A 14,973-nucleotide genomic window follows, 5' to 3' on the forward strand; every position below is an offset into this window, starting at 1 on the left:
TTATTACAAAACATTTTAAAAAAAAAAACACCCGTCAGGTATATGGCTGGTGGTCAGTGCTGGCATCGTGGAGGCTGTCAGCAGGAACAAATGCTTTGGAGGATAGAAATGTGGAGGACTGCAGTGTCCAAGGGTAATGTTTGTGCACCATTCAGGTGGAGACAGGTGTAAGACGATGCATGGGAAGGCTCCTGAGGCAGTGCAGGAGGAATTGGGAAGCAGCCCCATCGTCCGTGGCTCCAAGCATCCATCCTTCACAGTTCGACTCAGGGTGATTCACGTGGCTTCACCTCCCTGGATGTGGAACTGCAATTCACATTTTTTTGGCATCAGACTTTGGATTCTGGACTCTTTCTGGAGTTTTCTGCCAACTTCTTCTTCTCTGGGTCTGTTGTGGTCTCTGCTACATTGCTAGCATCCTTCTCCTGCCGTCTGAGGATCACATACACCATCACAAAGCACAGGGAAGCACCCACCTCAAAGAAAAACTGGAGGCCGAGATACCTGTGGTGTGGGAATACAATAAATGAAGGGAGGGAACGGGAGAGGAGAGGAGAGGAGAGGAGAGGAGAGGAGAGGAGAGGAGAGGAGAGGAGAGGAGAGGAGAGGAGAGGAGAGGAGAGGAGAGGAGAGGAGAGGAGAGGAGAGGAGAGGAGAGGAGAGGAGAGGAGAGGAGAGGAGAGGAGAGGAGAGGAGAGGAGAGGAGAGGAGAGGAGAGGAGAGGAGAGGAGAGGAGAGGAGAGGAGAGGAGAGGAGAGGAGAGGAGAAGATGAGTTCAGATGGAATGGTCCAACTGAGCATCAATTCCAACTGGTTGGTCACTCCAGGGCTGGCCAACAGAGCATATTATTAAGAGCATTCCCATGGTGGACATGGCCAAGTTCCCCCCATCCCCATCCTTACCACCATCCCTACCTCTGCCTGAAGAGGTTGTTGTCGTAGTATCTGCAGGATGCTTTCCTGTCACACTTATTCTCCCAGAGGATGCAGGTGGTGTCGATGGCACTGCCGTACAGAACAGGTCCTGGCATCCAGGCTGCATGCAGAGGGGTATCATTATGTCATGGGAGCACCTCTGGGACACACCGAGCCCTGGGTGCTCTCTACTGTGCTAAGAGGATGGAAAGCAGCTGGGTCTGGTTTTCCTCCCTGTGGCCCATGAAGGATTGGTCTGAGGAGCAAACCCAAGGCTGGCTGGGTTTGCATACTCAGAGATGCAAGAAGATCCCTCTTTCTCATTGCTCTTTGACAAGGGCCATTGCTCATCCCAGCAGTGTTGCTCACTCCTTCCTGAACTGCTCAGCAACTCTTCTTCCCATGGCTGAATCCCTTTGTGTGCCCGTGCTCATGGCCACCAGGTGAAAATCAATTCTCACCATGAGAAAAATAACTGCTGGGACCGGGGCATGAGATGCACAGCCACTCTGATACCCCAGAGACAAACACAGCCAACATCTGTCCTCCTGGATCCGAGCCCATTCCCTCTTTCGTTTAACCATTTAGTTGCACCCCACGGGGATGACTCTTCCCCTCCCACCACTCACAGCCTACAAAGCAGCTTCTTCACCTCCCTTTAGAATGGAGTGAAACTGAACAAAGAGCATTTCCACAGCTCTGGGGCAGCTCAGGAATCCGTGCACATTCCTACCAGCTGATACAATTTTCCAGGACAGCATCTCACCAAATTTCAACTTACCTAAAACTCTCAGCAGCATGAACTGTATCCCGACTGCAAACGATTTGTCTTCAGGTTGGATGCTCCTGCAACACGAGATGGAAAGTGTGACCTCCTGCAGTTGTGCAAAGATGGGTTTTTCCCTCCCCAGCATCACAAAACCTTGCAGTGCCCGCACCCAAAAACTCATCCTTCCACCGAACCACCAAGGACCCACACAGTTCCCCTGTAGGTCAGCAGAAAGGATGCTGTTTCATTCACTGGGGCTCTGAGCTCACCACAGCTTTTTCGTGTCCAGGAAACAGAGTTGGTATGAGTAGAACACCAACAGAAGCCAATATAGCTCTGCCAAACACGAGGAGCACAAAGGCTGCTTTCTGCAGCTGAAGAAGTGATTTCACCACTGGGGAAGTAGCTCTCTTTGCAACGTGCTGTGCCAGGGTGTATTTTGGTGGCACCCCAGATTTCCGAAATAAACCTTGTGGTTATGGCCGGGGTCACAGCTGGGAGGACCCGGGGTCAGCACACCTTCTCCTCTCTGTTTGGAACAGGCTGGGCTCACTGCTGGCCTGAGCAGTGATTTAATATTGCCTGGGGGGTCGAGGTAAAAATAAGTTTTAACCACAGCTCTTCCATAAAAAGCAGCTGTTCTCAGCGTATTAACCACGGAAATGGGCTGGAAGGTATCCGTTATAGATGATATCCAATTAAACCTCCTAGCTTAATAGGGGGCTGCATTAAAAAGCGATAAATCAATGGTGTAGCTCGTCACTGAGATATGAGTGGTGGGTGAGGAGAAGGAGCAAGAAGGCTGGTGGGCCAGAGAGGGAAGATCTGAGCATAGGAAAGGGGTGCTGGGGGCAAACATGGGGATGCTGAGAGATGTGGCACTGAAGGACGTGCTGAGCGGGCACGGTGGGATGGATTGGGGTTGGACTTGGGGATCTGAGAGGTCTTTTCCAACCTGAATGGTTCTACAGTTCTGTGAACCAACCCCTCAGCTTTCCTCCCCGCTTCAAGAACCCTTTGCTTTTCCAAATGCAGCTTCTCCATGCAACTTAGAGGAGTGCTTGCAGCCAACCCAGGACCCCCCTGCCCTGCTCACCGGAGGATGAGCATGAAGGACGGCGTGTGGGATGTGCTGGCAAGGATCCCTGCCAGGCAGGAGAGCACCACGAAAGGCAGGAGCAGGTGGGAGCAGCTGGTGCCACAGGTACCGGGCTTGGCGGAGCCCACGAGCCCATTTTCTGAGATGCAGATGCAGTTGGTGTAGTTCTGTAAAAAGGAGAGAGAAGCTGCTGGGTTGAGGAAGGCAGTGGGGATGCCAGGGATAGCTGCCAGCTGATGTGGCAGGGGAGGGTGTTTGGATTTTGACTGTAAATAATTAGCAGTAATTAGCACTCAACACTTGAGGGAGCAGGAGGAAAAAATAAAGAAGTACAAAGAATTCAACAGAGGGCAGCAGGAGTGTGTGAGGATACGTGCTCTTCATTCCCACATCAGCTCTCCTTCCCCATCTTCACCTGTCCATCCCCATCTTCAGCTCTCCATCCCCACATCAGCTCTCCATCTTCCCATCAGCTCTCCATCTCCACACCAGCTCTCCATCCCCACATCAGCTCTCCATCTTCCCATCAGCTCTCCATCTCCACACCAGCTCTCCATCCCCACATCAGCTCTCCATCTCCACACTAGCTCTCCATCCCCACATCAGCTCTCCATCCCCATCTTCAGCTCTCCATCCCCACACCAGCTCTCCATCTCCACACCAGCTCTCCATCTTCCCATCAGCTCTCCATCTCCACATCCAGCTTCCAGCACACAGCCTGGAAGAAGGTTCCCATCTCACTAGGCCCCACGGGCATCACTGGGATGTCACATTCACGAGCATGTACAGCTGATGGGGAAGAACCACAGCAGTACCTCTGGTCCTTATCTGTGCTTCCAGAAGCACTTGTTTGTGCTCCCAACCCAGGCACTTCCTTGTCTTGTTCACACGGGCTCCAGCAATTGCCCCCCTGCCTCCTGTTTCATGCCTGCTGTGCACCAAAGATGCTTTTGCACAGGTTCTGGATGTCATCATTGTTTGAATGTCGTCATTTGTCAGCTGAACGCCTTGGCATCGTGCATAAATCTGAATTCTTGGCGTGGAAATGTCTCACAGCTGATAAAACATTCAGACCCGATGTGAGTTTTCTGGCTTGTGCTGTGCATTTTGGCGCTGACCTCCAGGGAGAGGAGGAGGAGACTGGGGATGAAGGGGTTCACATCCCCTCCTCCCACCCCCAGGAAAGGGGCCTTAATAGCTCAAATTAAGGCTGATCTTCTTCAGCCATCTGAAATGAACCGAACCAAAGCAGGCTCCTTCTGCACTCAACAAAGGAGATGTGAGTCTCCAAAGGACAGCTCAGCCCCTCCATAGATAAATGCCTGTGATAGTTGAGATTTATTTGGGTCAAGGCTGATTAAAATAAAAAAAAGTGCAGTCGGATACATTACAGCTCTCATGAGCTATATAACACTTCTTCCAGAGTCACAATATTCAGGGCACTTGCGTAAAGCCAAGAGGAAATGGAGGGTTGGAGACGCCTGTGGTGGTGCCCCGGAGCCACGATGTGCCCCTCTCATCCAAAACCTCAGAGGACAACACAGCAGTGTGACTCCATCTGCCAAACCCTCTGAGCAGTGGGGGCAAGCCACAAAGCTGCGGGTGGGCCGTCCCTATGAGACACACTGTATGTGATGTGGTGCCACGGGGACTGCAGTGCAGAGCTGCTCTGTCTGCTGTGAGAACCACCAGAGAAATGGGATGAGGAGGAAATCCACGAGCATCCCCACAGCAGGATGTGATGTGGGGGCAGGAAGGGGCTGTCAGAGTGGTATCTCAGCCGTGCCCAACAGAAGCATCTGGCAACTGGTTTCTTGAGAGGCTCCCATCAGTGGTGCACGTTTCTCTCTTAGTTCACCCTTATCAGACCCTCCAGTCACCCAAATTTTGGGGTGCCCGTTGACCAGCTCGGATACAGTGCAGCTGAGAGCAGTGGAACATTCCCACTGTCACACATGGCCGTGTACCACGACCCAATGCCATGGAGACAGCCATAGCCCCGGGTCTCAAGCATTAATGATCTGGACGATGGGGCAGAGCCAGACCTCAGCGAGCCAGCAGATCACACACAGCTGGTTGAAGAGGTGGGCGCCCCAGAGGCTGAGGAATGGGCTGCAGGAGCCCCTGGAGTCCAACCAGGAGGTGTTCAGGTTGCACTGATGGTTAGAATAAAAGATTTGGCAAAGGATGCTAGCACAAGAGGAAGGAGTACTGCTGGCTTTGATAAGGAGTGCTGGCATGGCACTGTAAAGGGAGTCCCTATTTTACTGTAGTGTGTAGCTATATATAATAATATATAGACAATACACAGATAATAACATGTTTAGTGACTACAGGACCAGGTGATGCTCAGGAACAGAGCATGCCGAAGGGCTGGAGGTGTCTTTGAGGAGGAAAAAGCAGCTGACAAGGATCTGCTGCACAAAAGGCAGGCACAGGCGTGCAGAAGAACACATCTGGGACCAAGCTCTGGCAGGAAATGTAATTGTTATTAAAATGGAGTGCTGTTAATTAACCAAGTGCTGCTAAAAAAGTCCCCAGCCAGTTGCATGCTGCAAATACATCCTGCGCCAAGAACACGAAGGAAAACCACTTACCCTCTGTGGATTGCTAACTTTTTCCAGAGAGGTCTTTGAACAGGCAAATATTTCCTGGTTATTTATTCACTGGAGGAGTCCAGTGAGGGTGGGCTGGTTCACCCCATGGTGAAAGCATCCCTTAAGTACGAGAGGTGTCACACAGGGGGGTGACAAAGATGTTTATTTAGCCCTGCCCTCACTGCACGTCCTCCTATGCCACCCCAGGGAACACAGCTAAGAGAGGTGACCTCACTGGCTTGGGGTGAAGGGAAAATAGAAGGGTTTTGTGTCGTCCATGGAAGCTCCTGATGGTGAGGGAGATGTTGTAGGTGGTGTCTGTGCTGCAGAAGCAGTGGTCTCTGGGGAGGAGCAGCAGATAGGTGAGGACATATCCTAAAAGGATGGGTATCAAAAAGGATTCTGCCTACTGCCTCGGCCAAGAACCTGTACCAGCATGGGTTGTGTTGGCCACTCTATGACCGCGTGCCATGCACGGGGCCAATGAACATTGGAGAACCTGTTGACCCAACCTGAGCACTGCGTTGGCCATCTCTCATGAGCTGTCCCAAACCAGGATGTGGTTGTGGTGGGAATGACTCACCAGGACCGAGTTGTTGGCGATGCTGACGGTACTGCAGCCGGCGTAACAGGGAGAGATGTATTCGATGCCATCGGAGCCACAGATGGGGTTGTAGGCTTTCCTGGGGCAGTTACATTGGAGGCTGCACTCCGAGGCGAAGTGTCCAAATTCAGAGCTACAATAGAAAGGAAATACTGATGGATGGCATTGAGCATAATTAATATGCATCTTATACAGAAAATATAATATACACAATGTATTTAATATGTATAGATATACCTGTTTATATAGGGTTAGGAATGAAACACTAGTTGCTTAATGCTGAGCCTCTCCCACGAGGAAGATCCCATAGAAATTCCATGATAAACCCCTAGAGCCTGGGAGTAGCATTCACCCATAGTCCAGCATGTTGCCCAATTCCTTCATTTTGTGTTCCCAAGCCCTAAATGTGGGGTCTTGGACCTTTGTGACCCACAGAAACCACTTTGGGGCCCGCTTTGACCACAAGAATGTGAATGGGTCAGCATGCAGAATTTGGGGTGGAGGGATCTGGGGAAGACTGCATGGGCAAGGAGTCACAGTGCTCCCAGGTCTGGTCTCTGGCCGTGTTATTAGCCTGGTGAGCAACGCCCTGTGCTTTCCAAGATGAAATTTTAATCTTGTGCTCTTTGTGCCAAAAAAAAAACCAACAACGCATTCTCTCAAGTTTCACAACCAGTCAATGAAGCTGGCGTGAGTAAGGACGCTGTAGACTCAGAGTTTATTCACAAAAGCATGAATCCCTTGCCTTGTTTTAAGGAAATAAACACAATTTTGAGTGTTCTGCTCAAGTCCCAGCCCAGCCCCAAAGCGTGATCCCAGTGAGCCCCCCCAACCCACTCAGCTGCACACCTCTCTCTGTAGGTGACGCCGGCAACCTTCTGTGTGGGGCAGCCAAGGAAGATGAGGGGGAAGGCAAGGATCAGGCAGAGCAGCATGCCGAGGACACACATGGCACTGCACTGCTTCAGGGACATCTGGAACCTCTTCAGGATGGCACCGCCGACCACGATGCCAACCATTGCCCCCGGGATGTTCACAGAACCTGGGGAAAGGCAGATCCCACAGCTTGGTGTCTGACCTCCAAACCAATGGGTTTCGTGGTCATGGGTTGGGGTCAGACTTGGAGACCTTGGGGATCTTTTTCCAACCTTCATGATTCCATGATTCTATAAGCGGTCATGGTGGGGATGGGCTGGGAATGGACTTGGTGACCTTGGAGATCTTTTCCAACCTTCATGATTCTGAAAGCGCTTATGGTGGGAATGGGTTGGGGTTGGACTTGGAGACCTTGGAGGTCTTTTCCAACCTTCATGATTCCATGATTCCATAAGTGGTTGTGGTTGGGATGGTTGGGGTTGGACTTGGAGACCTTGGGGTCTTTTCCAACCTTCATGATTCCACGATTCTGTAAGTGGTCATGGTGGGGATAGGCTGGGGATGAACTTGGAGACCTTGGGGGTCTTTTCCAACCTTCATGATTCCATGATTCCACAAGTGGTCATGGTGGGGATGGGCTGGGGTTGGACTTGGTGACCTTGGAGGTCTTTTCCAACCTTCATGATTCCATGATTCTATAAGTGGTCATGGTGGGGATGGGCTGGGAATGGACTTGGTGACCTTGGAGATCTTTTCCAACCTTTACAATTCTGTGATTCCAGGATTCCAGGATAGCTATTTTCTGCACAATGAACCACTGATGTAACAGTGTGTCCGTTTCTGCTGTCATCATTACAAAACTGTAAAGGTTTCCATGACAGACTTGGGGTTTTGAAAATCCCAGCATGTAAAGGGATACTGAAGAAGTGCAGTGTGTTTAATGCATCAAAGGATCAACAAGGAAGTTACCTTCAGCCCATAAATAACCTATAAATACCCAAGGAAGGAAAGGATTTCCGGCTACATGAGAGCTTTCAGTTCTAACAGAAAAAGGAGAAGCAAGATTTAGCAGCCAGAAGTGAAAGATGGATAAATCCATATGAGAAATACACCACACATCTTTAATGCCAAGGGTAAATCAAGGCTGGGCACAACCCAGTAGGGCACATCAGTGGAGAACACCATCATTTCAGCACTTAACCTTCCTCTTTTCTGCTTATTTTCTTCCGATTTATTTTTCAAAGATCCTTACTCTGAGGATGCACGCTGCTTAGAATTACATTTCAAAAGATCCCCCTGCCTGTTATCTGGATCCCTGGGTGCTCTGGCTGATTTCAAGCCTTATTCCTCATATCTTGGTTACCATGACACAGGTCCCAGCTTGAGACCGGACGTTCTGGGTATTAAAAGTAAAAGCAGTTTTGTCTCGTGAGAACATATCCTGCTTGTAATATCTTTGTTTCCTTCAAAACAATACCAACAGCAAGAAATTAGCCCAATTTTTATGAGCAATTAGTCTAACTACAGTAAGATTAAGAGAAGATGAAGACTCCGGCTGGGCTGCTCTCTTGCTGCAGTGTCTTTACAATGCACATGAGTATTTTTGCCATTTTTCATTTTATTTCATGCATGCTTGTTGAGAGAGCTTTCACTAATGGTCTGTGTAAAGCAATCCCTACCAGAGAAACGTGCACAAATCAACCCAGATGGTTCCTTGCTCTGTTCTTGCCATGAGTTGTTCTCCTCTCCTTGGTTTTCAAGAAGGAGCTCAGAACCTGGCAAGTCCCCACGCACGACAGCGACACTTACCAATGATCATGTTGGCAAAGGAGGCTGTGAGGGAGAACTGTCTCTCCAGAAACTTCCCCATGAAGGTGGCTAAGCCAGCAACCATGGCCGAGAGGTTGACCTGAGCCAACACCACCAGCAGGTAGACGGGGTGGCGAAGGTTCCTCAGCAGGACCACAGGAAAATCTGGAAGGAGAAAGGGCAGCCTGCTGCGTACAGAGGGGAACAGCAAAATACCACCCATAGAAAATGGCATAGCTTTGAAATTTCCCCAAAGTTTTGGGCAGGATTTTGGCAACCCTGCCTGCAGCAGTGGTGTTGGAACTGGACGATCTTTGAGGTCCCTTCCAACCCAAGCCGTCGTGTGATCCCATGGAAAACCCTGTGCAGGATTAACAATTCGGGATTGGTGAGGTCTACCAAAGATTTCCCTTATAAAAAGGCAGAATGAGTGCTTTCAGGGTTTATCATTTCAGTTACATTATGTGGTGGATTGGACGCGAAGAAGTCGGGTCGAAGCATCAGTGGTTGCATACATGTCCCAAGGAAACAGCCTCGGTTCCTTTCCCCGAAACTTTCTGCCATGGCATGAAAAACATCTGGGAGGTCACTAAGTGTTAATTTGTTTGCTGTGGTTGAAACTGCAGTGTCCTTTCTGTTTCGGTAGTAAAGATGCTTCTCTATTATTGTTATTACTTTCAGTGTAATAGGATGCATTTTTCTGAATTACAGGCAAGAAACGACGCCAGCAGATTCCCCCGAGGCCAAACTCTTGGTACTTGAGCAAAGACTTGCTGAAGGGACACTGACACCCACCAGCTGCAGACCTCCAGCCCGGAGCTCCTTCTCCCCCATGCTGAGCCCTCGTTCTGCTCATGCCTTTGCTTTGCAGCACGTAAGCAGAGGGCATACATAAAAGGCAACTTCCAGACAAACAGCAGATGAGCTTCCCAGATGAGGGCTCTGAAAGCCAATATGTTGGAGCAGAGATAAGGAATTAACGGGGAGGATTAATGCGAGGGCCTTGCTGTAAATTAATGGTGTTAATTCCCAGCAGCTCACAAACATGGGGACAATCTCTCTATCTGCTCCAGCAGGGAGAACCATCTGCCAGGAGCTGCCCCAAGCTGTGCATTCACTTCTATTGTTTTCGTCCTAAAAAGTCACATGAAGAGCAAAGACCTCTCCATGGCTGCCAGAGGGTGACCAAATGCAAAGGGAAAGCTCGCCTTCATGGGAGCATTCCCTCTGAGCTCAACATTCTGCTCCCAGGGTTGTGCAAACAGCTGGAGATGCTGGGGCCAAAGGAGGGCTCCAGAGAGAGTCCAAAGAGTGCAAGGTCCACGAGACAAGGGCATGGGCACGTGGGGATGAGTCAACAGTGGGATTTTGTGATCTTGGAGGTCTTTTCCAACCCTCACGATTCTATGAGAGGGCAACGGTGGGGATGGGTTGGGGTTGGACTGGATGAGTTTGAAGATCTCTTCCAGCCTTTGTGATTCTGTGAGATGGGTTGGTAGTTGGATAGCCTTATAGCTCCAGGTAGCCTGGTACTAAAAGCATGTGGAATAAAGTCCTAAAAAACCCTTAAAAAAAAAAAAATATATATATATATATATATAAAATATAATATATATATATAAAATATATATACATATATATATATATATTTTTTTTTTTTTAACAAAAAAAACACAAAACTTGAAACCATCTTTAGGCATCACCGAGAAACCAACAGGTCACGAACCCCAGATTTTAATTGCTTTGAAGATCACCTTTCATGGATTAATTCCCAAATTGTGCAGCAGCGGCTGAGCGTCCTCTCAGGTGCTTTCAGCAGAAGGCTGGAAATTAGCAATGGAAATTAGCGATGGAAATGACTTCTAGCTCACTGATCTCATTGCTGCGAGCAGATCCAAAGGCTGCGAATGGAGCACAGCAAAAGGAGCAGGGAGCAGCCCAAAGTCACCCAGCACATCTGTGCAGGAGCCAGGATTGCTCCCCACAGTGCTCTGACTTTCCTCGTTTTGAATAGCTCTGGTTATTGGAGCCTGCTTGTTTCTCAGGAGTTGACCTCACTGTTTGGAAAGGTCCCCAGTGCTTTGCCCCACACACAGCCCCATCCTGTTATTGAGCCTGTGGATGGGAAAGCTCTTCCTGTCCTTGAAGTGCAGCCCCCGGGGCTCTGCAAGCTGCTCCTCACGCCTCATCCCACACAGACCCAAAGCCCAGAGACCTGCCAGAGAAAATGAGAACACAGAGAACCTCATCCATGGGCCCGAGCTTGTCCTCACTTTGAAGCTTTCATAGGGAAGTCCTGGGATGGAGGTAGAAGCAGTCTGCTGTGATCTCAGTTTGATGCGATTCCTGACGGGATCTTGATGCTTTCCTTCATCCCACCCCGAATAGGAAACCCATAGCCGTCAGTGTGGCCACGTGCAGGAACACAACCTGCAGAAATGCACAGGGCTTCCTGTCCCTGTACCCCCCTGGCACCCCTTGGGATGCTGGTGGAACACCAAGAAGACGAGGCCCAACCCACATCTTCTTGCCAATGGCCATCTCCATCCAGCAGCATGCAGATGAGTCAGCTTCTAACTAATTAACTTCTAACTTCTTTCGGCTTCATCTAATCTGCCCCTGTTACTTCATCACACACCACCTACCATCCGTATTCTGGATCTGGTGAGGGTTTTGTGGGTGCAAGGATGGCACTGTGGGCTGGCACTGGGCATCACTGCAGCCCCATTTCTGTAAGCAGGAGGTATATATTGAGCTGCTGGGGCTGAGATCAGAGAATCACAGCATCACCAAGCTTGGAAAAGGCCTCTAAGATCACCAAGCCCAACCTCCAGATGTCTGAGTGAGGTCCAGCCCTGAGCTTTGCCACTGCTGGTTTTACAAAACCTTGGTCACCTCTGCAAGATTGCTTTCCTGGCCAAAATTACAGATTCTTAAGGCTCAGACTTGGGGATAAACTCTTGGCAATAATGGATTTATTATCACAGCCCTGATGCAAACCCCACACAGAGGCCAGGCACTTCCTCCTCTCCCCACCCAGGTACAGGGAGCTCATTTTTACTCATTTCTGGGGGGCAGAGAGCAGAGCATCAGTGTGAAAAATCCCAACTGAACGCCATAAATCTGCTCCCACACGACAGCTCCCAGCAGCGGTGTGCTGGGTGAACGGTTTGCTAAATGATGGTGCAGTGAAGTCAGTGGGGGAACAGCCCCCAGGCTGGCTCTTACAGCTCAGCATTGGGCTGCAAGTGAGTGGAGCAAAGAGCAGAATGAAAACCTGCCCACGCTGGCTGTGCCTGCCCTGTGCTGACCTTCGTAAAACAAGAGAGCTTGCAATAAATGAAAGGGATAATACTTGGGAAATAGATGTGGATGGACTGCAGAGGGTCACTTTTCTTAAGTAATTGCCCAAGAACCAAATATTTATGTCAAACAAACCTGACCCGTAGCCTCAATAGACCCAAACCCAGCTGATTCCCTTCAGTTCTAAGTGCATCTCTAAGCCCCCCGACTTCCAAACAAGCTCATTGCCCTGGATTAATTCCAGCTTGCACAGACATGCAGCTGGTTTTAGACGCTCAGACCCTGGCTGCAGCCATCCCCTGCAGGACAAGCAGGGCAGCGTGGCTGTCACGTTGTCACCAGGCTTGACAGACAGGAGCTGAGCAGGTTTTGGGGGCAGGACTGTGATCACTTGGAAGCTGAACAGTAGCAGATGGTGGTACTCAAGCAGCAAACCCTGCTCTAACTGGGCACCCCTCTACCTTCTCGTGGCTCTGCTGTGGGTTTGCCTCCTCTTCCTTGCTAGATTTGGTTCTGGTGCAGGGTTTGGGTTCCATTTGGCTTCCACTTCCATTGACCAGACGAGCCATGAAGCCAGGCAGTGCCCTCACTCCCAGACAATGAGATGGTGCTGAGCCCCTCTCATATGATGCTTGAATCAGCACAGGCTGGGCTGTGGGTTGTGTGCAGACAAGGAGGAAATCTGTGAATTGCATTTGAGCCAGCAGGATGCCTACCTGCATCCTGAGGGCTGAGCACAGGGAGGAATACCCCTCTTTCCTATTAGCATTGACAGGATGGATGAACGGGACACTGCCCATTGCCAGGATGGGTGGATGTGCAAGCAGGGAAGACACAGAATCACAAAACAATTTAGGTTGGAGAAGACCTCCCAGGTCACCCAGTCCAACCATCAGTCTGGCCTACTGAGTGCCATCACCAAATCACGTCCCTTAGTGCCATGTCCGTGTGTCTTTTTGATACCTCCAGGGATGGGGACAGCACTGCTGCACTGAACACCTGCTCCAGTGCTTGAAGCCATGATGGACCAGCAAGAGGATGAGGTCCAATGCATGCTTTCTTTCCCATGCACTCAACTCCCTCACTCAGACCACTGATAGAAACAAACTCCCTGCCAAGCAGGAGGTTGCCACAGACTTACATTTGATGAACTGGAGTAGGGAGAGGTTTTGCACGTGCTCGGACCTCGACCTGAGCTGGCGGAGCACATCCTTGCTCTTCTTGCTGCTGATCTCCTTCCCACTTGTCACCTGTGGACAGGTAAGAGTTGATCACTACCAACATTCCCACCCAGCTCACCCCTCCCACAGCTGTGCTGAAGGAAGAAGGAGAAATCTCCCTTTGGAATCACAGCCTGGGGAAAGCAGAGGACAGCCCACCCTCCACAGATGGAGCTTGTGATGCTCTGCGTCCTGCCAGCAAATCCTGTCATCAGGATGAGAGCATCCATGCAGAAGTCTGCATGACAGGGCTCAGAGCCTTTTTTTCCCCTTTTCCCCACAGGACTGAATTGTATTTCATAAATATCTATGGGCACACAAGCCCAAGAAACCATGTAAACCTGGGCAAGGTGTACCTAAATGAGGCAAAGGGAGCTCTCATTTGGGATGGAGGATGTGGATTTCTCCAGTTTTGGATGGAGGATGAGCATCTCTCCTCAGTGGAGATGGAGATGGGGACGCAGAGGCAACGATGGGGATGTGCCAAAGGCTCTGGGTTGTGCTGTGCAGCTGCAGACCCCTCACCTCTCTCAGCCTCTTTCCACTGTTCTGGATTATGAGAATCCCAGCTGAATTCTAGCAACTCTGCTCTCTTCTGGTGCCTTTATAGGTTTTGCCCCTAAGAACATCAGCGTGGAAGGGATATCCATTCCCTCCGTGGAAGGGACCTCCATTCTGGGGATCAACGCAGCTGCAGGGCAGATGTGTCCAGGTCTCGGTGCTTACAGCCCTAATTTAGTGTCAGTTGGTGGTTGGAGCTTTGTAAGGATGGGATCCACACCCTGCCTGTCCCGCTGCCACCACTCCAAAGCAGAGAGAAAGAGAGGTGGGACGTGGGGCCCTTGGATCACTCCAGCTCCATCCCGACCCCCTTAGGAGCCATCCAAGAGCAGCACCCTACGTCCCTGCACATCATCCTGCACCAGCAAGAGGAAGGCCAAGGGAGAGGGGAGTTTTTTGGATGCACTCGTTCTGCAGGTTTTTACTGGTGGGATGAGGGCATGAAGTAGGTGAGAAGTGCTACTACAGAAGCATTGCATGGAGAGGGAGCTCAGGGGGAGTGTGGTTTGATGGAAAACCACAGCTTATTTTCAGCCAGCGGCCCTGGGAGCCACATCTGACATCCCACATCAGCTAACGTGAGTCAGACAAATGAGTTCATCTGATGGAAATTAGATGTTCTACATTCCCTACAAGATCTGGATGGTTTGTTGGCTGAAATGAGCTCTTTTTCTCTGAAAGCATGACATTAAACACTGGAAAGGTCACGATGTCCCGTGCTGAGAATGCCACTGTCTCTTCTGAAGAGTCTCTGCACAGCAGCAGTGGGATCTGTGCAGCTCCTTCTCCATGTGCCATCGGTAGAGCACAGAGATTGATATCATCATTTCAAATGCACAGATACAAATCCAGTTCCTCCCGCTTTTCCATCAGGACCAGACAGGCAGGAGCAAAAACCACAAGCATTTGTCAAAAACGAATTCAAGCTGTTGCTCCCTGCAGCTTTCCCAGCTGACAGCTGCTGTTGTTTCAGAGTGGGAACAGCATGCAGGGCTGCACACCCAGAGCCAAATCCACATCCCCAGTCCTCGACATCCCCCCAGCCTCTGTGTAAACATGCATCTCCATACAAGGAGCAAAGCCCTGGAGGAGAACGCAGGATGCACTGGCTCAGATTCACAATATATTCCTGCAGGAGGAAATGCATTCCTGAGGGGTGAAGCAGGAAAACTGGGAAAGCAAGCAGGGAGGGAGCGGGTCCTGCCTGCTGTGGGGATTTC

The 14,973-nt window shown here is 50.3% G+C and overlaps 1 protein-coding gene across 1 annotated transcript in view; it reads right to left on the bottom strand.

Annotated features, from left to right (window-relative positions):
* Positions 1 to 329: 329 nt before the first annotated feature.
* SLCO2B1 (solute carrier organic anion transporter family member 2B1) overlaps positions 330 to 14,973 on the bottom strand; it is a gene marked incomplete at both ends in the record, with an annotated part of 31,801 nt that continues 17,157 nt past the window's right edge. Inside the window, 8 exons of the mRNA XM_079549083.1 lie at positions 330 to 504; positions 916 to 1,036; positions 1,697 to 1,761; positions 2,781 to 2,950; positions 5,964 to 6,117; positions 6,834 to 7,026; positions 8,670 to 8,834; positions 13,114 to 13,222. Of these exons, the coding sequence (XP_079405209.1) occupies positions 330 to 504; positions 916 to 1,036; positions 1,697 to 1,761; positions 2,781 to 2,950; positions 5,964 to 6,117; positions 6,834 to 7,026; positions 8,670 to 8,834; positions 13,114 to 13,222 (1,152 nt within the window). The remainder of the gene's footprint in view (positions 505 to 915; positions 1,037 to 1,696; positions 1,762 to 2,780; positions 2,951 to 5,963; positions 6,118 to 6,833; positions 7,027 to 8,669; positions 8,835 to 13,113; positions 13,223 to 14,973) is intronic.

Source organism: Tetrao urogallus (assembly GCF_951394365.1).
Source record: "Tetrao urogallus genome assembly, chromosome: 1".
NCBI classification, from domain to species: Eukaryota; Metazoa; Chordata; class Aves; order Galliformes; family Phasianidae; genus Tetrao; species Tetrao urogallus.